This window comes from Durio zibethinus, chromosome 2 (genome assembly GCF_047325235.1).
Source record: "Durio zibethinus cultivar Kanyao isolate XHJ-2024 chromosome 2, ASM4732523v1, whole genome shotgun sequence".
Taxonomy (NCBI): domain Eukaryota; kingdom Viridiplantae; phylum Streptophyta; class Magnoliopsida; order Malvales; family Malvaceae; genus Durio; species Durio zibethinus.
Genome location: NC_143163.1, coordinates 32,423,351 through 32,444,722, shown reverse-complemented (window position 1 = coordinate 32,444,722; position 21,372 = coordinate 32,423,351). Strand labels below are relative to the sequence as shown.

The window sequence follows — 21,372 nt, the reverse complement described above, 5'->3', positions numbered from 1 at the left end:
TATTACAATAGTAGTAATACTAAAAATATAGATAATTAAAGTTTTTTGTGAAATTTTCATCATAAAAAAAATTTTAAGCAATCATTTTTTAGTTATTGATTTCTTTACTTTACAATCTCTTAATGCATTAATTTTAATTAATTAATAATAAAATAAAATAACTTAAATTTGCCAATTTTTTAATTGCATCTTGACATTAGGCTTAAACAAAAACAATGTTGATAATAAAAGGAATTTAGGCCAACTTTAATTAATTTTAATTAATTAATAAAATAAAAAAGCTTAAATTTATCCCTTTTCAAATTACATCTTGATATTGACTTAACCTAAGGTATTTTTTTCCTAAACCTGGCAAATTACTTATTCTTAAAACAAATGCCTCGTATCAACATTAGGGATGTGTACTTAAATCCAAGATATACAATCACAAACTAATTTGTTGCTATAATTCAAGAAAATTTAAACCAAATGAATTAAATTATATAATATTTGAAAAGGAGATAAGCCAAAAAAAATGCGATAACTAAATTTCATATTTGCTTAACACCTAAAAATTTGTTATTAGAATAGATAATAAGGCTATAAAAGACTTTTTAGAAAATAAAAAATTAGATAATAATCCTAAAAGAATTAGATTGTATAATTTTTTTTTATGTCAATTCAATTTTTCTATTGAATATATTAAAGGAACTAATAATGTTCTAGCTAATTTTTTAAACAAGCCCCATGGATAGAGGTAAAAAACCTTTCGAACAAAGTGGAGAATGGATCACAATAAAGAAAAAGCAACTCAAATAAGGTTCTTCTAATCCACTTATTTATTCTAACCAAGGATTACAATTCCAGTCACCATTCCTACCCTTAAAACCATATCCTAACCTAGGATATTTTTTCCACCCTCAACCATATGTGGAAATGCTATAGATTCCTTTACAACAAGTAATGAAACCCTATTAGTTTACTCCATTTTCTAAGGATTAAAAATCAATGAACTTTTATGTCATACTTTAGATTTTGGATTCTAATAAAGTAATTAGAGTCAAACCAATGATCTATACCAAACAAGATATAAATGTATTTGATATATGGATTACTAAACTTTTAAAAAAAGGACTTATAGACCCAATAATAGTCCACACTCTAGCCCAACATTTATGGTAAGAAACCATGATAAACAAAAAAGAGGAAAGCCTAGAATAGTAATTAACTATAAAAGGCTTAATCAAAATTTAGTCTTTGACATATATTTTATTCCATGAAAAGATGTATTAATTAACTTAGCAAAAAATGTTAAATATTTTTGTAAATTTGATTGCCAGTTAGGAGTTTGGCAAATAATGCTAACTGAAGAGTAAAAATCATTAATAGCATTCATGTGCCAAAAGGCCATTATCAATGGAAAGTCATGCCATTTGGACTTTGCAATGCTCCACAAATCTTTCAAAAATAGATGGATGCAATTTTTGGAAAGTATAAAGATTTTTGTGTAGTTTAAATAGATGACATTCTTATGTTTTCAAATACATTACAAGAAGATAGAAAACACCTAAATTTAATAGCTTAAGAATTTATAAAACATGGTATAACATTAAGCCCCAAAAAGATAGAGATTGCATAAACAAATATAGGATTCTTAGGATTAAACTTATCTTTAAAAGACCTTACCTTACAAGATTATATAATAGTAAAAATTAAACAATATCTAGAATAATTGGAAGATAAAATATAGTTTTAAAGTTTTTTAGGTTTTTTAAATTATGGCAGACAATTTATAAAAACTTGTCTAAAAACATAAACATTTTACAAGATAAGTTGAAAAAAGATATAACTTTTTCATAGACAAAAAACAATTCTAAAATTGTTAAGCAAATAAAATCATATCTTAAAGTTACCTAAAGTATATCTTCCTAAACCTAAAGAATTACTTATTCTTGAAACAGATGCCTTAAATCAACATCAAGGATGTGTATTTAAATGTAAGGTACATTATCACGAATTTATTTGTGGTTATAATTCAGAAAAATTTAAACCAAATGAATTAAATTAGATAATATTTGAAAAGGAGTTACTACCAACAAAAAATGCAGTAAATAGATTTCATATTTTTTAGCACCTGAAAAATTTATCATTAGAATAGATAATCAAGTCGTAAAAGACTTTTTAAAAAAAATAATAAATTAAAAAATAATCCTAGAAGAATTAGATTGTATATTTTTTATGTTAGTATAATTTTTTTATTGAATATATTAAGGGAACTAATAATGTTTTTGCTAATTTTTTAAGTAGGCCATACGGATAACATTAAAAAACCTTTCGAGCAAAATGAAGAATGGACCACAATAAAGAAGAAACAACCCAAATAAGGTTCTTCTAATCAACTTGCTTATTTTAACCAAGGATTACAATTTCAATCTCAATTCCAACCCTTATAACCATATCCTAACCTAGGATATTTTTTTTCACCTTTAACCATATATGGAGATGCCATGGTTTCCTTTACAAGTAATGAAACCCTATCAGTTTATTCTATTTTCTTAAGATCTAAATCAATAGACTCTTATGTCATACTTTGGGACTATTCAAAAAACAAAAAATTTGTTCAACTCACAACAAAATTTTCCCTAAATAATTAAACACTTTTATAGCCTATGATTACCTCATGACATATATAATCTCATAAATGAAGTTTGAAAATATCAATTTTAAGGTAGTAAAGTAGTTTTTGAAAAAATATGACAAGCCTTGCTAATTGATTGATTGACCAACAAGGTCAAAAGATTTCAAATATTTCAAAATCTTATTTTAAATAGCTTGATTTTAAGAGATTGGAAGGAATTAGAATTTTTGAATTTGATGAAATAGAATACTCATTTGAAGAGATAAACGATCTTGTAGATATTTGTGATTTTCAATTAAATCAACTTGTTTATCTCTTAGATATTTATGATTTTTAATCAGATTAAATATTCAATTAGGGATGAAATAGAATAGTTACTTCATGAAAAGTTTCATGAATATTTTCATTCCATTTATTTAGAGAATAATGGTGTTTCAAAAGCATTCCCAATAATCAAATTTAGACTTGATTATGACCTTAGTAATAAACTATAAAAGATTTAATCAAAATTTTAGTCTTTGACATATATTTTATTCCATAAAAGATGTATTAATTAATTTAGTCAAAAATGCTAAATATTTTAGTAAATTTGATTACAAGTTAGGATTTTGGCAAATAATGCTAATTAAAGAGTCAAAACCAATAACACCATTCAATCAACCAAAGGGCTATTATCAATGAAAAGTCATGCCATTTGGACTTTGCAATGCTCCATAAATCTTTCAAAAATGGATAGATATAATTTTTGAAAAGTATAAAGATTTTTATGTAGTTTATATAGATGACATACTTATCTCCAAACACATTACAAGATCATAAAAAACTCCTAAATTTAATAGCTCAAGAATTTATAAAACATGGTACAATATTAAGCCCTAAACAGATAGAGCTTAAAAAAACAAATATAGAATTCCTAAGATTAAACTTATCCTCAAAAGGCTTTACCTTACAAAATCATATAATAGTAAAAATTAAAGAATTTCTAAAACAATTAAAAGGTAAAAAATAGTTTCAAAGTTTTTTAGGTCTTTTAAATTATGGTAGACAATTTATAAAAAAACCTGTCTAAAAAAGAAAAAATTTTATAAGATAAGTTAAAAAATATATATACCTTTTTCATGGACATAAAGCGATCATGAAATTGTTAAGCAAATAAAATCAGATCTTAAAGTTATACCTAAAGTATATCTTCCTAAACCTGAAGAATTGCTTATTCTTAAAATAGATGCCTCAAATCAATATTAAGGATATGTACTAAAATTCAAGGTACACAATCACGAACTAGTTGTGGTTATGATTCAGAAAAATTTAAACCAAATGAATTAAATTATATAATATTTGAAAAGAAGTTGCTAGCCATAAAAAATATGGTAATTAGATTTTCTATTTATTTAGCACATGGAAATTTTATTATTAGAATAGATAATTAGGCTGTAAAAAACTTTTTAAAAAAAATAAGAAATTAGAAAATAATCTTAAAAGAATTAGATGATATATTTTTTTATGTCAATGCAATTTTTTTTATTGAATATATGAAGGGAACTAACAATGTTCTTGTTGATTTTTCATAGATAGAGGTAAAAAATCTCTCGAGCAAAGTGGAAATGGACCACAATAAAGAAAAAGCAATCCAAATAAAGTTTTTCTACTTAACTTGTTTATCCCAACCAAGGATTATGATTTCAGTCTCCATTCTAACCCTTAGAATCATATTTTAACCCAGGATTTTATTTTCACTCTCAACCATTTATGGAAATGCCGCAAACATAACAAGTAATAGAACCTTATTAGTTTACTCTATATTTTTAGGATCCAAATCAATGGACTCCTATGTCATACTTTGAGATTATTCAAAAATGAAAAATTTGTTGAAACCATAACAAAATCTTTTCGAAGTAATTAAAAACTTTTATAACCCAGGATCACTTCATAAGACATATAATCTCATAAATGAAGTCTGAAAATCTCAATTTAAAGGTGGTAAAGTAGTTTTCGAAAAAATATGACAAATCTTGATGAAGGATTGACCAACAAGGTCAATAGATTTTAAAGATTTCAAAATTGTGTTTTAAATAGCTTGACTTTAAGAGACTGAAAGGAACCACAAATTTTTAAACTTGATGATAAAGAATAATTCTTTGAAGAGGTAAACAATCTCTTAGATATTTATGATTTTCTAAAAAGGGACCAACCATTTTTTCCTTCTCTTTTAAAAATTAAAAAATTTATTTTACATGAAAAGACTAAATAGGTCTTACCAAGTGATATCTTTAATAAGATTAAATACTCAATTAGGTAGTGATACTTCATGAAGTAGCTATTTTACTTCATCTCTAGCTTCATAGCTAACTTCTATGTTTTGATCAACTGATTCAATTCTTTCATAAAATTCATTTTTAACAAACTTTTAAGATTTTTTAACAAGTCTAGTAAAGTAGTAATTTGATTTAGAAAAGTTCTTTTTTGAGCTTTTTCTGCTTCTGAATTTTTTAATTTTTTTAAGAATTGCAAAACATCTCCTTGAAATGTTCCACAAAAATAATTTAAAATTTTTTCTTTAGACCATTTATCTTTGTAGTTTACTACAATAGTCATAGATTACAGCCAATCTTCTATAGTTTTTCATATAGTCATTGATAAAGACTTTTTTGAAAGGTCTAAATAAGTGTCTTCTTGAGCTACATTTCTTTTGTTTAAAGATTTTATAAAACTATATTATAATATACGTTCTATAATAGTTCCAGAAGATATTCTAGTTTGTTTTATTTCATTTTTATAAATATCATCTTTAATTCTATTTTCTAACCTACTTTGACAATTTGTTTCTTGATTAGAAATTTTTCCTATTTTTTTTCCCTTTATCAATTTTTGTTGATCTAAATCCATAGGTGTGGGTTTAGTATCTATATCTTTATCTACCTTTTTCAAAGGATGAAAATTCTATACTACTAGTTTTTTGTTTTTCTTTTATTACTAGGTTAGTAGCTAAGATTTTATCTTTATCATTATCTTTTTCATTGATATTACTTTCATCTATAGCATCATAATTAAATATATAATGATAATTAAATTTTTTAAAAAAGTTCTTTATAAATTTCATAAAATTTTTCTACCATATTTAAATAATCAATCCTTTCTATAGGAATGGTTACCTTTTCTATTTTATATTTAAGATATTTTATAAGACTTTTATAAGATTTAAAATTTAATTTTTTTAGTTTAGAAAATTGAAGTAATTGAGATGATGATGATGGTTTATGATTATTAAGTGTAAGATATCATTTTTATAATATAATAGTCCAAAGTCATTTGTTTTATTTTTATCAACATCTAACTATTCTCATATTTGGTTAATAGATACTAATAACTATTTAGATTCTTGGTTTAAATCTAAATTAGTAATTTGTCCTAAACTATCTATTTTTTATTCTAATATGTCTACCCTATTAAATAATTTTTTAAAGAAAGAAGTTGATAAATCTACTAAACCATTTAGACTATGACTGATTGTAGGTATATAGTTTTCTAATCTAGGTTCAATATACAAACTATGATTATGAAGTTTTTTCAAACAAACATAGTTTTCTATTTCTTGTTTTATGTTTTGGGTACCTAAAGCCATTTGATTACTATGAAAATATCTCTTAAAACTATGTTAAATGACTACCTGATAGCCAATATATCAGCATAAAGACAATAAATTGATACATGGATTTTAGAATATAAAATTAAGTAAATAAAAAATTAAGTAAAAAAATATTCACAAAGATAGTCGTACAAAGAAAACTCCCACTAAAATATATATATCTGCACTTACTATATATTTTATAACTTAAAACTCTGATACCAATTACAAAGAGAGTAAAAAAAGATAAAGACATAGTTTTACAATAAGATTTAGAGAGTACTGAAAAAGAAAATTGCTATAGAAATCAATGCTTCTTACAATAAGAAACACTCCTATTTATACAAAAATTTAACACTCTGATCTAGTTTACAAAATTATCGATAACTCTTATTGAGTTTATTGTTAGAATTTTATCTTCTAGATTAGAAGCCTCATCTATTAGTTTTTAAAGCTTATCTGATAAGAATCTCCTTTTGGTTGTCATGACTTTGACAGTTGAAAAAATCCCCTTTTAGCATGCTATCTTTGGTAGACTGTTATGATTTTGACTCCTGGTAGCTACCCTTCTTGAATATTATCTAAATTAAGTGCCCTTTATATTCTAGATTAAAAGAATGTAAAAAGGTAGTCCTAGACTTATTCCATTGTTCTTATCTTTTTTTGTACTGGATTAGAAAAGAGACTGGGTAGTCAAGATCTTCCATTCTGGATAGTTTATCCAAAAGTTCAATTGTTTTAGGTTCCAAAGGTTTTGGACAATATCCAATATAGTGTCTTGTAACAAAAATCCTTTTACCATCTATTTTAGTAGTGATATTAGGACTTGTTGAATAAGGATTTGAAGACTAAGGGATTTCATTTAATAGTTCATTAGCTTTTGTTATCATAGATAGTCTTACTTGAAAACTATATATATCTGTTTTGTTGAATTGTTCAATAGCAAATATTAAATTTTCTTACTTTTCATTTACAAGGGACAAATAAAATACTTTTTTTAACTTCTTAGATTTGATATGGTTGAAAATATTTCTCTATGAAAGAGTCCAGATAAATTGGTTACTGTAATATGTATATAATGAAAATATTTATCATTTTTTTACAAAATAAAAAATTTTGGATTTCATAAAAACATGAAACTGCCTTATCAAATGAAAAGATAAATTTTGAAAAGTAATAATACCAACAAAACCCATTTTGATACTTATTATATCATAAGGGTCATGATAAAGTCTAAATTTGACTTTTGGGAATGCTTTTGAAATACCATTATTTTCTAAATAAATGGAATGAAAATATTCATGAAACTTTTCATGAAATAGCTATTCTTCTTCATCCCTAATTGAATATTTAATCCTATTAAAAATATCATTTAGTAAAACCTTTTTAGTCTTTTTATATAAAAGAGAATTTCCAATTTTCAAAAGAGAAAGAGAAACTACTTGTTCCTCTTTTTAAAAATCACAAATATCTAAAAGATTGTTAATCTCTTCAAGGGAGTATTCTTTATCATTAAATTGAAAAATTTATGGTTCCTCCCAGTCACTTAAAGCCAAGTTATTTAAAATAAGATTTTGAAACCTATTGACCTTATTGGTTAATCTTTTAGCAAGTTTTGTCATATTATTTTGAAAAGTTGTTTTACTACCTTGAAGTTGAGATTTTCAAACTTTATTTATGAGATTATATATCTCATGAGGTAATCCTAGGTTATAAAAGTCTTTAATTACTTGGGAAAGATTTTATTATGGTTTCAATAAATTTTTCATTTTTTGAAAAACCTCAAAGCATGACATAAGAGTCCATTGATTTGGATCCTAAGAAAATGAAATAAACTGATAGTCAATTACTTGTTGTAAAGGAATCCATAGCATTTCCATATATCATTGGGTGGAAAAAAATCCCGAGTTGAGATATGGTTCTAAGGGTTGGAATGGACACTGAAATCGTAATCCGTGGTTAGGATAAACAAGTTGATTAGAAGAACCTTGTTTGGGTTGTTTTTTCTTTATTCTAGTCTATTCTCCACTTTGCTTAAGAGGTTTTTTACCTTTATACATGGAGCTTGCTTAAAAAATCGATAAGAACATTGTGAGTTCCCTTGATATAATCAATAGAAAAATTATATTGACATAAAAAATTATACCATCTAATTATTCTAGGATTATTTTCTAATTTCTTATTTTTAAAAGGTCTTTATAGCCCAAACCTATGGTTTAAACTTTGAATAAACAGAGAGCTTATATATTTATTCTTTTTTTTTAGTGATTGTAGTTTTTCTAACTTATCATATAAATATTACGCTCTTGTTCTAAAACATCACTTAATTTTGTCATTTCTTATTTTTCAATAGATATCTCAATAGTTTCAAAACCAATTTGATTATTAGTTTCAGAAATATTACTAGAGCTCATCTTAAAAATATACTCATATTTTTTTGAATATGAATCTGTTTCAAAGATTAATTCATAAATAATTTCATCTTCTGAAATTTCTTCTCCAATGCAAACTTCTAAATCTCGCTCTTTGAGAGTGTTGATAACTTGTTTAACACTCTTTCCTCTGTTAAGACATTTAGATTTTGTATGACATTCTTCATCACAAATGAAACATTTACATTTGAAATTTTTTTAGAAGTTTTTCTCCTGACAAATATTTTCTTTTAGTCAAACTTATGCTTTTTTAGTTTCCAAGTGACTAATTTATATAATCTATTCTTTCTATATTTCTTAGAATAGGTTTTAGATTGAGATTTATAGCCAAATTCCCCTTCATTAAGTAATATTTATATATATTGTCTATCATTTAATCTACTTTTGACTTGCTTAGCAATCTTTGTTTTAAGGTAATGCTTTATGACTTATTTTGAAGTAAAATAAACTCTATTTCCTATAGAGTCTAAATAATCTCTATTTTCTATTGTAGGATTATAATATTCTAAATATCTTGAATACTATTGATTACAGATTTCATCCCAAGGAGAAGGTAATTTATGAAAATATTGTTCTTTTCAAAATTTTGAATGTGTTTCATCCAATTTTTTATATTCATGACTATAATTTTTTAGAAAATTCTTCTAATTATCTTAAATCACATAGTTTTATCTTTGTTAATATATAATTAGCTTCACTATTTTGATTAACTGATTCAATTCTTTTCACAAAATTCATTTTTTTTACAAATCTTTCTTTAAAAAGTCTTTAATTGATTTAACTTTTACCTGTTTGGATTTAAGGCAAAAACTAAAATCACATATGTGCTTATGAGTTTTAAGTAATAAAATTTCTACCGATTCTTTATCTCTAGTAAATATTATATTGTTAGGGTTTAAACAAAAAGATAAGTATATATATAATTAATTCCTAATAACATATTTTCATGCATAGAAGGAAAACATAAAATTTTTAGAATTATAAATTTTTTGTTCATAAGGTAAATTGATACTTTTTTTATAACCTATTATGATTGTTTTTATGATTTATTTCTATTACTACTATCGGATGTTTCATTGATTCTCATTTTTTTAATGGTAATGCATTACTTTTACAACTACATATAATGGTTCTTGTATCTATTTAAACATTTAGAATGTATGGTTTATACTTTTTAAATTTAAATTTTGTTTGAATATATTATAATGCCTTTTTAGCAGATTATGGGAAAACATAATAATTTTATCATCTTGAGTTTTATATTGGGTTATTTGTTGCATCCAAAATTTCTCCTTACAATTCTGTTGCTCACCATATATATACCCATTAGCATTGGCATCCAAGTCTATCTCTCATTTGGTTCCCTCATCTAGTCCATTGCCAAATATAATGTTTTCTCATGCTGAGGCTCCATCAATGAGTAAGCCACTCCAAATCTTTTTTTCCTTTTTTCTTTTCAGCCATACAAACGCTTTTGTCTCCACCTTTTTTTTTTTTTCCACCTCTGTTGCTTCTGCCAAATTCTTTTTTTTTTTTTTTTTCACCTCACCAACCTCTGTTAGTGGGTATCGATGGTTGCGGAATAAAAAAAACCCAATCAAACTTCTGTCTTTTCATTCCTGCCGATTCCACTCTTCCTTTTTTTTGGTGATTTTTGCTAATGGTTTGTGCTTGATGTTTTATATTATTGCTTTTGATTAGTAAGTTATGTGAAGTTGAAAATTGGATTTGTTTATTGAATTGTCTTTTTGTATTAGAAGTTTAATTTCAAAATTACCCCCTTAAATTATTTTTAAGATAAATATGAACTATTCAATATGAGGAAGAAGATAATTTTAATTGTAAAGTATAGATCTCAATGATTAAAATTTGAAACTTTAACTTAAAGGTCTCAAATCTAAACATTAATCAACGAAATAAAATCCCAATATTAAGAAGAGAAATACAAAATGGGAATTATCTCTAATTTTATATCATAAATTAACATGCCTATATATAAATTAAAAAAATATATATTTATTTGTATAATTTAAGCCATGAGCTTCTTCACGTATATAAAAAAAATATAAATAAAAGAAATGAATTAATAAATATAGGGGGGTATAATTAGAGTATTGAACAATATTGATATTAAAATAAATAATGATAAGGAAAATAATCTAGCCATATTTTCATGCATTTACCTTTTTATGTTTGTTGTCTTTTTAATATAACGAAAAGGCAATAGGAGAAAAGCTACACATTCATATCATCAATCCAATTTTTTTTAGAAGGAAAAATTTTGTTTATAGAAAAAATTAGAAGTTTTGTGTCTCCAAAACACCCAATCACTCCCTGTGGGCCCCATCACAACTACATCGTACGGATTCCACGTCCTCAACAGCATAATTACCCATGAACCCGCACAACCGTTACTACATGAAAGCTAACCCTAACTATAAATGCCATATAAATCCCCCCACTTCTTTCATTTACCAAGTCCTCCTTCTTCCCGGCCGCGCCAAAACAAAACCAGCAGCAACCATGCAGATCTTCGTGAAAACCCTAACAGGGAAGACCATAACATTGGAGGTTGAGTCGTCCGACACCATCGATAATGTCAAGGCCAAGATCCAAGACAAGGAAGGCATCCCACCGGACCAGCAACGCCTCATCTTCGCCGGGAAGCAGCTCGAAGACGGTCGAACACTAGCGGACTACAACATCCAGAAGGAGTCCACCCTCCACTTGGTCCTCCGCCTCCGAGGTGGTGCCAAGAAAAGAAAGAAGAAGACTTACACGAAGCCCAAGAAGATCAAGCACAAGAAGAAGAAGGTGAAGCTCGCTGTGCTCCAGTTTTATAAGGTGGATGATGCTGGAAAAGTCCAGAGGTTGAGGAAAGAGTGCCCTAATGCAGAGTGTGGAGCTGGCACTTTTATGGCTAATCATTTCGATAGGCATTATTGTGGGAAGTGTGGCTTGACTTATGTCTACCAGAAGGCTGGTGGTGATTAGCTTGGTTTTTTCCTTGGATTTTTATGGTATTGTTATGAGTTTTTACATTGGCTGTTTTGGTTTTAATTTTAATCCTACTTTTTATTTAATTTAGTACTTTTGAAGTGGATGGTAATTGTTGGAATTTTGAACTAATGTGGTTCCTTCATTCCCTTTTCTTTGATTGTTGTTCTAATTCGTTGTGTTTGGTATGGTGATTGTAATGATTCTTTGGTTAGTACGTATAAGTTTGACTTATATTTGATACTATATAGAAATCAGTTTAGATAATAATGATGTTTTATAATCCAATAGTATTTTAAGGATTGTGAATTACAGCAGATAAATCAAGTAGCCTGCTATTTGCATTTCTCTTTGTTGTTTAAAAAAAAAAATCAAAGAATACTAGTCCAATATTTCTGCTCCCAGAAATGGGTTTGTCATGCATAAACATTCACACTTGGATATTGCCATGAGCTGAAGTTAGTTACTTTTGAAACAAATGAAATCTTAGTGTTGCTTATTTGTTAGTCAGGACCTGCTGTGATTCTTTGTATGTCATTTTAAACTATGACTGGAAGACCATTGCCTGGCCAATTAAAGGAATCATAGTCATATTTATCCAGACTGAATTTTTTTTATCTTAGTACCTTACAAATCACATCCATGTTATTACATAGAGATTATTGGTAGAATATGAATGTTTGTTCCCGTGCATAATTTTCCTTTAATCTTAGCCTGGTCATGATGTTTGATTTCTTTAATCTGACCGAGCAGTGATGTTTTTGTCTTAATGTTTGTTTGCATATATATTTGTATCATTCATGTTTGAGGGACTGCCTGTGGGCAATGGTTTGTGGATCATGTTGCTGTGGGGTTTCAAGTAATGTCTACCTCTAAATATAATAATGATTTACTATGTATACATTGTGTCAAACTAGTCATAGAACAGGGTCTGTAGCTTGTAAGAGTTAGCTGTTCTGTCACAGATACAAAATGTTCCCAACTTTAGAAAATCACTTTCAAAAGTGATTGGTGCTAGTGTTCTATCATACCCGTTTTCGTGAAACTGGACTCATGGTGATAATATGATGCTATCACTTTATGAAAGAAACAATAAATTTATGGCTTGTGGTATGCTTCTAAGTTGCTGATGTATTTTTCCATTTATTAAGCCTTCTTTCCGTTTACAGGCAAAGTTATCTTTCTTTTTGTTGAATGATTAATGGAGTTGGCTATTTTCAAGTTTGTCTGAGTTTGCTGCACCAAACAACATAGTTCAATGTTGGTGCAGTCTCACTTCATCGGACAACTTAGTTCAACATCATCAACTTCGTTCAGTGTTGGTGCATGTACTGCACCGAATAACTTAGTTCAATGTTGGTGCAGTCTCTATCCACCACACAACTTAGTCCGCCATCAACTTAGTTCAATGTTGGTGCATGTTTGGCATCGCGAGAACTGGATTCAGATCTTCCTTATCTAATTAAATCAAGGGAAAAAGGATTCCTGTCAGAATTGTATAATTATCTGTGGTTTTTGTGATCCAAGTTAATTTCCCAAAGGGGATTTAATACCTTTTGACATCCTGCTTTGCAGCCAATTAGCTAGTTATTGCCCACTGCCGTCCTGGTTCTTATTGTTACCATTTTGAGGGAAATGTCAGGGCGATTGGTGCTTAACCTAAGGTCCATCCCAACTCTACCATCTATAATTATACAATTAGAAGCAGTACCCCCTCTCGTGCTGAATATTACAGTTAGGGCATGTAAGCGTCTTTGATATCATCCTCCCTCTAGCGATGGAGAGGATTGGAATGATGTTGCCTGCTTGCGGTGCCTTTCACCTGTGATGAAAAGAAAAACGGAATGTAAGTGAAACCTTTCTTTAGATAATGGTCAGTGGTCGGTCATGGTCTCTGGAGTCTAGAGAACTGGTTTTGCAGAAAATTTTCTTGTGATTATAGGTTCAGTGACAAAACGTGGAATTGATTTAGCCACGCATTAATGGTGCGATATTTTTTTTCTTGAGCAACGGAGTGGGTTTTTTTTTTGTTTTTTCGAATAAAGGAGTGATAGTTTAAGAGTAGTTGTATAAACTAATTGATTGCCTATATTTTTAAATGAAGTAACATATCTCCTTAGCAAGGCACAAATATATAGCACAATACATGTCTAATCAAAGCTCCTAAAGGTAAGTCAACACCAACATTTGTCTGTGATCTTAAGTTTTAGGTTTTTAATTTCAGTAATCATATTAATTTCTTACAATTTCAAATATAAGTGTATATATATATATATATATATATATATATAAATTATCAGTTCCCAGGGCAATGTCCTTACTTGGACAATTCCCAGGTGAAAAAGGAAAATGTACAGGTGAATGAGAAAACCAACCTGATCGTTCCATTTATTTATGTATCCAACAAAAAATACCTTGATGCTAAGCCCGTTGATTCCTACCAAGCCATCACTGCTAATTTCTTATCGTCATAAATTCGGATGTTTATCCTAACTGGTCCTTCAAGACAAGTTCATGGTAAGAATTGGTCCCTCAGTGAGTCAATGTGAGTTTACCATATTTCAAAGCCATTGCTTTAGTTGATCATTCACTGTTTTGTTAATGCAACTGTCTCCATGATAAAACCATCAAATATATATAGGCTGTACTGACATTTCTATATTTGAACCATGGTTGTGGGGACATCACGTGCGAGCACATGGGGTACTGAGACAGTCAACAACAGAGAGTGAAGTGAAATGAAGGAGATGGGCAAGTAAATGTTAGCATTAAGGATGATGTTAGTGCTACCTGCAAAATAAAGGGTTGCCATGTAACAGGAACAAAGACAGCAGGGAAAGTTGAAGTGAGGCACTGCTCTTTGTCAATCAAACTTACCCTCTTTGAGGAAAGACAAATCCTAAGATGCCTATTTTCCTTCTCCATACACTTTTCTAGAAACTTCCCCTCCCTCCAAAATGGTAAAACTCTCAGCGCTTTCACTTTCTTGGGAAGGAATTGAGGGCTTAAAGAGACAGAAGAGTAAATAATAGAGAAAACAACACATGAAACCAATAGGCACTAAGTCCCTTTACAAACTGGCTATAGAACTTTGAACCTTATGGCAAACATCAATACCAAACAAGTTGAAGTTTGCTATAGTTTTTAGCAATTTAATTAAAACAGTGTGACTCACAACGTTGACAAGCTAGGCAGGATTACTTTTGTCAGAATATGAATTGGCAAGAAAGTGATTTTCTTCAACTTTTTCTTTTCCTTTTCTTTTAAATCTAAGAAGAGATGAGAACTGGGAGAACAGGGTTTGAAAAAAAAAGTGCTAGTAGTTTTTTTTATAAAAAGACTGTAATTAGAGATAAAAAAAGAATTATAGATGATGAATTTCGAATTTGCCAAATGTCATATTTGAGTATATAAACCAACTAAATTAATTTCTTAATTAGAAAATGCTAATAGTTCGATATAGAAAATTGTGTTGCCATATATATCCTTGATATATCATTTATTGTTCCATGAATGGAAGTACTTATTTTTTGGTTAAAAACAATAATGAAAGCACAGTGTTTAAGGAATTATAAGTATAAGATACCAATAATAAGAGAAAGGTAATCATTGTAATTAGCGTCTTCTACAATCTATAAATTAATCCCACCCCCCTTGGATCGGAAACCCACATCATCCTCATTGTAATCATATCCAAAATCACCACCTCTCTCTCCCTCACTTTCTCACACACACAAACTCTCAGAAACAGACAAATCAACAGAAAAAAAATATGTCAACAATGAATCATCTCTTTGATCTCCCTGAGCAAATTTGCTATGTTCAATGTGGTTTCTGCACTACAATTTTACTGGTAACACCATTGTATATAATTGTAATTTTCCCACAATATATATATGTTAAAGTCTCAGCACTCTGCTCATAATTAGCTTTTCAAAAGTGCAGGTAAGTGTGCCATGTAGCAGCTTGTCGATGGTGGTGACAGTGAGATGTGGGCACTGCACAAGCCTTCTCTCAGTCAATATGATGAAAGCCTCATTTGTCCCACTCCAGCTCCTAGCTTCCCTTGGTCATGATGATGAGGTATAAGTATATGCTTTGCAGATTTTTGGCGATTAGGTCATATTAGTTTGTCAACAAATTAATCCAATACCATTCTTAATTATAGATGATTATCAATACCATTAACATTTTATATGTGCTTCTCTCAAGCAGCCAAAAGACGAAGCATTTTCGGAAGAAATGGCTGCCCCTAGGAAGACCTTAGACAGGCGCAGCCCATCCTTGATGACCTCTTCCGATAATGAAGAAGAAGATACAGTCCGTGTGAATCCCACAGTCAACAAGCGTGCGTTCCCTTTTAACTTTGATTTATAGCTGGAACTGGAGTAACATAAAGCAGAACTTATCATTCTAATACTAGTTTAGTCACATTTTACAGCCCCAGAGAAGAGGCAAAGAGCTCCATCAGCTTATAATCGCTTCATCAAGTAATAAGAATCCATCTCTCTTTATACAAACAAAGATTTCTTTGTCTTAGGACAATTATCATATACATAGATTCATTCTTGGTGGCATTCATTCTTGGTGGCAGAGAAGAGATCAGGAGACTTAAAGCTCAAAATCCCAACATTCGACACAAAGAAGCCTTCAGCACTGCAGCAAAAAATGTAAGTTTTAGAACCCAAAGGGTTCAACAAAACAAACCAATCCTTTCCTGTACATGTTTGTTATCTACTGTATATATATATAGGAATATATGTATGTATGTATGTATGTATAAAAGAAGAGACCAATTTACATGATGTAAAACAAAAAAAAAAATTACATATTTTTTAAGTATTGATTTCAATAAATATAAAGACGAGAGAAACAAATAAAAACTTTAAAAAATATTTAATCTTATCCTTGGATATATTAAAATAAAACTTTTTTTTAATTTTACACGGTACAAGGTACATAGGGATGTCGTTTCCTAAGCATGTCTTAATATTTCAGTGGGCCCACTTTCCTCCCATGCACAACAAAGGAGACGGGGAGAGCTGTGGCCAGAATGAGGGAGAGGCGTTATGGAACTCAGATGCTACTGATCAGCTGGTAATTAGCTTCTTCTGTCTCTGATGCCTGTATGTTCCTACTAAAGATTTCTGATAATTTTATCAAACAGAAACTAGTATATTACTTCAAGCACATTCGGCGTCAACTATATGGTGGAGCCGTAGAGACTATAATCAATTTCATTAGGAATAAATAACTTGCTATGAATTTATTGAAACCCCATGTAATTGAACTAGGAGAAGTACTTGTGAACATAAGCATATGACAAGTTTGACACACGCAATTCCTTATGTTATAGAACTTTATGAGATCGTTCATTCATGGTGCATGCATGCATTTGTCTGTGAACTGATCACTGCGTAGTGGTACTGGATATATAATTAGATTTCATCATGAGTCATGACCATTGACAATCAGCTTTACTCAAAATTATCTGATCATTCAAACCATTTATTTGAAAATATCTAAGTTCATGGAACTATAGAATAAGTATCATCATTAATTACACTCTGTTAATTAGTAAATATTTGTGGATGTGTATTTGTACTTCAGTACATATGCATGCATCAATCCACTCTTGCATATGGCCTTTGCAGCCTTTGCATGCTTATCATTCTTCCACGCTGCAGCCAGCATAGGTACCTTAGGCTTCTCATTCTGAGGGAGAAAATAATTAACTAGCTTAGCTACAAGCTATTGTACTATTATAAACAGTTCATTACTCAAAGGCTCCCCATTTCTAGCTAAGGAGATAAAATATTGTCTGGCCTCAGATTTACAGCACTCAGAGCACATAAATGCATAAAGCCGGAGCTGACATAAAGAGAACTGAGACTCTTGAACTGATATATGGTCATAAAGAAGTTTTATATATAGCTTACAATTAGATTAGATGAATTGAAAAGATTGCTCTTAAATCCCATCAAATTAATTTCTTGAAATTCAAGGCTAGTCATTTTCTTGCAGTTCAACACTTCAACTACTACATCTAAAAAATTTAATAAGTTAGCCTTTTGGGAGCACTTGAGCATACTGCTAACACTTTTACCTCCACAGTGTTGGGGCAATTTATGCCACAGGAAAGGGTGCATGACTTTATGTTGTGACAAATTTCAGGTTCACATAGAAGGCAATGATTTCCGTGAAAGAAAAGCAGGAAGGAATTCTATATGGGCCAAGTCACCCTTTGGGTGAAGAAGAATTAAGCCCTAATTTTACTATTAATAGTATAAAATTAATTTCTACTACTCTATAATATAACTCCTTTAGGGTTAAGTGATAGTGATATTTATAGTTAGTTGTCACATTGATTTGTCATTTTGCGGGAGATGCTCTTGGGAATGAGGTCTTCAGTCTTCACTGCAAGTTGGCAGATCTGTACTGATCACTGACTTAAACAAACTTTAAGTTTTTAGAGAGATTCAATGTTTACTACTACTAGTACGTAGTACTATTTTATCTACCCTCTTCTGAAATTTTAGTAACCTGGAAAATGGTTACTCATATATGTTGGTACTATTCGCAATTTCTCAAAGTGTTGTGAAGTGATGTTTATATATATAATTATTTCATACATTATCAGTAGAATTCTTAAACTCTATAAATGGTACTAATAAAGTGATACATATCATATATTTTTAAAAAAATTGAAAAAGATATGAGAAAAAATACTAATTAAAATGACAAAATGTAAATGCTAATTAAGGGCTAATTTTTAAGATCATACACAAAGAGTTTTTGAGTAATTTCTAAAACTAATAAAGCCCTGTTTTTCAAAACCCTAATAGGATGCATAATTAAGTTTGAATTCCTGTCCTTTAGAATTTAAACATCGTATTGCAATAATAATTCATTCTTATTCACTTCAAGTACTGTTTCTTCCTTCCAAATCTGGGTTTCCTTTGAATTTACCTACCTGAAAAATGAAAAACGGCCAACGTATAATCACCAATGCAATCAGTATATAGGAGATATATAAATATATATTTATATATCTGAAATATCTGAATGGCAAGCCAAGTAAATAATATATGACTTGGATCAAAGTTATGTACTACATATACTTTTTTGTTTTGTTGCATGATCTATTTGGACTTAAAATATATGGAATGTTTAGGGTAGGGTAGGTTAGGGTACATCTTAACTCTATCTTACCCATGAAAGGCCTGTAGGAAGAGAGAGCGTGAAAATATGCTTGAAAAAAGTCCGTATTCTCTTTTTGTAGCTCCCTCCACACTGCAAAAATACCTTAATATCTACTTAATTTCCTTAGTTAAACGTTAAATTCCCAAACAAGGCAATATATATGTTATGGCATGTGTTGCATTTGTGATCACCTACTCACCTGTAACTGTAATGCACGGCGGAATGCTTGCATACTTTGCTAATGCCTCGGCGCATTGTTGTCGGTTCATGTGAAGAACCAAACATCTCTCTATCAGATGCTGAACCTGCAGATTTCCCCATGCAAAACCAGAAAAACAGTAATGGCTAGTGATCATTAATCCTATTTACTTATATCATAAACTTTAACTTGATTTTTGAATTTTAACCAATGATTCTGCTATTTGATAATTTTGGACTAGTAAATGCGAAGTTGGGAGGACTTTCACTTACCATCCTAATGTAGCTATGCGGGTGGCAATGCAGACAAGGGAGAACATGGTGATGGTTGTGATAGTACATTATTTCTCTCGAACAGAAATGGACGAAACAAAGAGAATACCAAAAGAAGCAAACAACAAAGAATATAGAAAATAGACTAGAGAATGAGAGCCAAAAGAAATGAAGTGCACACAAAGCTACAAAGGAACGGAGAGAGATATCTAGAAAATTTATAGTACTAGTAAAATGGAACAACCAAATTTGTAGAGAGCGACTGTTATCCACAGATATCCGAGTGAAGGGCCAAAAGAGCACAAGAAATCCAAACGATAGATTCACCTCATCTTCAGGAGATAAGAGAAAAGATTGTATGCTTGTTTTGATATAGAAAATGGGTGTGTTTTGATGATGACAATTACTACAGTGAGCAAAGCGTTTTGAAAACCATCAGCTAGCCTTATGACCGATCGCTGCAAACTCTTCCAACGGTGAATGGTCCCCCTAATGAATGCTAAAGGATAAATGTAGGCTTCTTGATTAAGTCAAGAGATGGTCAGTGACAATGGGTTCTATTAGATCTTTGGATTAATGGATTCTGACGCTACGAACCAAGGGGTTTGCTTTGTGTACAAAAAATGAGCCACGTTATGGAGTTAAATTGGTGAGTTGGGGATAGGGGAGACACAAACATTGGGCCAGGGTCCTTTTAATTTGTTAAAGCGCAAGCAAGGAAGAAAGAAGGGGGCCGGCAGCTTGGCACCACAAAGTGGAGGCATTCAATCAATTCTTGGACTATGAGCTCAGGAATTTTGTATGATTAAAGAGCTTGTTTCAATGAGTACTGTAAAAGAGAGGTCTGTAAGGTCTCTGAAAACTTTCTGTGGTCCACGTACGACTCATGAGCTTGAATGAGATTTATATATGGAAATTTTGCAAAATACTAGCTACCTGTTTCAATAAATGAAAAATTTAAGGGTGCAACAGAACTTGAGAGTCCTTCAACTGCATTATTCAGTCTTACGGATTTGGAGTTGCCCATTTTATCAAAATTTAATCTAATTGAAAATTTTTTGAAACTGAATACTTTAATTTTATATTTGTTAGAAAAATTTTATTATTATTTTGCCAATTTTCTAAATTACTTGTTGTCAATCAAAGATTTTATATATATATATATATTATAAATGCATTAGTGTATTCATTCCTAAATAAAAAACAAAATTCATGCATGGAAATAATAGTGTATTCAACAAGATAGTTTTGTCAATGACTTTTTGATTTAATGAATAAAAAATTAAAATCTTAAAATTTTATATCCAAATTTTCTATGTGAATTTACTTATTTAATTATATTATAATTTATTAATTGGTTATTAATTAATTATTCCATAATTTCTTATATGGATTTAATATTTATAATTAAAAAAAAATATTCCTAAATGAGAAGATATATATATATATATATATATACATATTTGCTCGAAAACTAGATAATCCCTTCATAAGGAGTTTTTTTTTTTTTTTTTTTTGACCTTTGATTGGACAACATGTGAACAGAAAATCTTATCGGCACAAATCGAGAGAAGATTTTATGCAACAATTATTTCATGTATTTAAACCATGCTATGTAATTACATTTTTTTAAAATTTTAATTAATTATTTATTATTAAAATTTTTAGTGAATCTATTAAAATAAATATTTTATTTTATTAAACATAATGTTTAATAAATAATTGAATTTTTTAAAAGAATATAAATACTAAATACATAACATGATTTGAATGAAATAATATGTCATGCGAAGTAATAATTTTATAAAAATGTTTTTAAAAAGTTATTTATGAATAATAAATAAATAAATAAATAAACATTTAATATTACTGCGCCATAAATCCGCATCAAATTTAGTCAAGATAGGAAAAACATTCTCTTTAAAAGACTAGTAGAGATGGCAACAAAAAAAAAAAAAAAGTTAAACGAACAAAAGGAAGGAACGTGAATTTCAACCATACAGTCAAACAATCAAAGAGGAAGTCCA

General features: G+C 29.4%; 3 protein-coding genes across 4 annotated transcripts; 2 read left to right on the top strand and 1 right to left on the bottom strand.

Moving 5' to 3' along the window:
• The first annotated feature begins 11,133 nt into the window (after nucleotides 1-11,133).
• On the top strand, nucleotides 11,134-11,816 carry LOC111280249 (ubiquitin-ribosomal protein eS31 fusion protein). Its single transcript, XM_022867458.2, has one exon. The coding sequence runs from the start codon at nucleotides 11,198-11,200 to the stop codon at nucleotides 11,666-11,668; it is 471 nt and encodes a 156-aa protein (XP_022723193.2). The 5' UTR covers nucleotides 11,134-11,197; the 3' UTR covers nucleotides 11,669-11,816.
• Nucleotides 11,817-11,951: 135 nt separating this feature from the next.
• Nucleotides 11,952-18,285, top strand: INO (Plant-specific transcription factor YABBY family protein). Its single transcript, XM_089751970.1, has 7 exons — nucleotides 11,952-15,524; nucleotides 15,617-15,754; nucleotides 15,887-16,019; nucleotides 16,113-16,161; nucleotides 16,266-16,341; nucleotides 16,670-16,768; nucleotides 17,846-18,285. Exons 1-7 carry the CDS (start codon nucleotides 15,444-15,446, stop codon nucleotides 17,921-17,923), a joined length of 654 nt encoding a protein of 217 aa, XP_089608096.1. The 5' UTR covers nucleotides 11,952-15,443; the 3' UTR covers nucleotides 17,924-18,285.
• LOC111317670 (uncharacterized) lies at nucleotides 16,248-20,204 on the bottom strand. Of its 2 annotated transcripts, none has more exons than XM_089751977.1 (4): nucleotides 19,346-20,204; nucleotides 19,074-19,179; nucleotides 18,884-18,964; nucleotides 16,248-16,327 (listed from the first exon to the last, which is right to left on the bottom strand). In XM_089751977.1, the coding sequence occupies exons 1-4, from the start codon at nucleotides 19,412-19,414 to the stop codon at nucleotides 16,290-16,292; spliced, it is 294 nt and encodes a 97-aa protein (XP_089608103.1). In that variant the 5' UTR covers nucleotides 19,415-20,204; the 3' UTR covers nucleotides 16,248-16,289. The 2 variants fall into 2 exon arrangements, with proteins under 2 accessions (XP_089608103.1, XP_022775843.1); XM_022920108.2 differs by lacking the exon at nucleotides 16,248-16,327 and adding an exon at nucleotides 18,410-18,644 and having other exon boundaries at nucleotides 19,346-20,190.
• Between the last annotated feature and the right edge of the window lie 1,168 nt (nucleotides 20,205-21,372).

Coding starts and splice junctions, on each gene's coding strand:
- LOC111280249 (XM_022867458.2), top strand. CDS start 11,198: ATGCAGATCTTCGTGAAAACCCTAACAGGGAAGACCATAACATTGGAG.
- INO (XM_089751970.1), top strand. CDS start 15,444: ATGTCAACAATGAATCATCTCTTTGATCTCCCTGAGCAAATTTGCTAT. Junction 15,755..15,886: donor CCCTTGGTCATGATGATGAG/GTATAAGTATAT, acceptor TCTCTCAAGCAG/CCAAAAGACGAAGCATTTTC. Junction 16,162..16,265: donor GCTTATAATCGCTTCATCAA/GTAATAAGAATC, acceptor TCTTGGTGGCAG/AGAAGAGATCAGGAGACTTA.
- LOC111317670 (XM_089751977.1), bottom strand. CDS start 19,414: ATGTACTATCACAACCATCACCATGTTCTCCCTTGTCTGCATTGCCAC. Junction 19,180..19,345: donor CGCATAGCTACATTAGGATG/GTAAGTGAAAGT, acceptor GGAAATCTGCAG/GTTCAGCATCTGATAGAGAG. Junction 16,328..18,883: donor TTCCTACAGGCCTTTCATGG/GTAAGATAGAGT, acceptor TTTTTGCTGCAG/TGCTGAAGGCTTCTTTGTGT.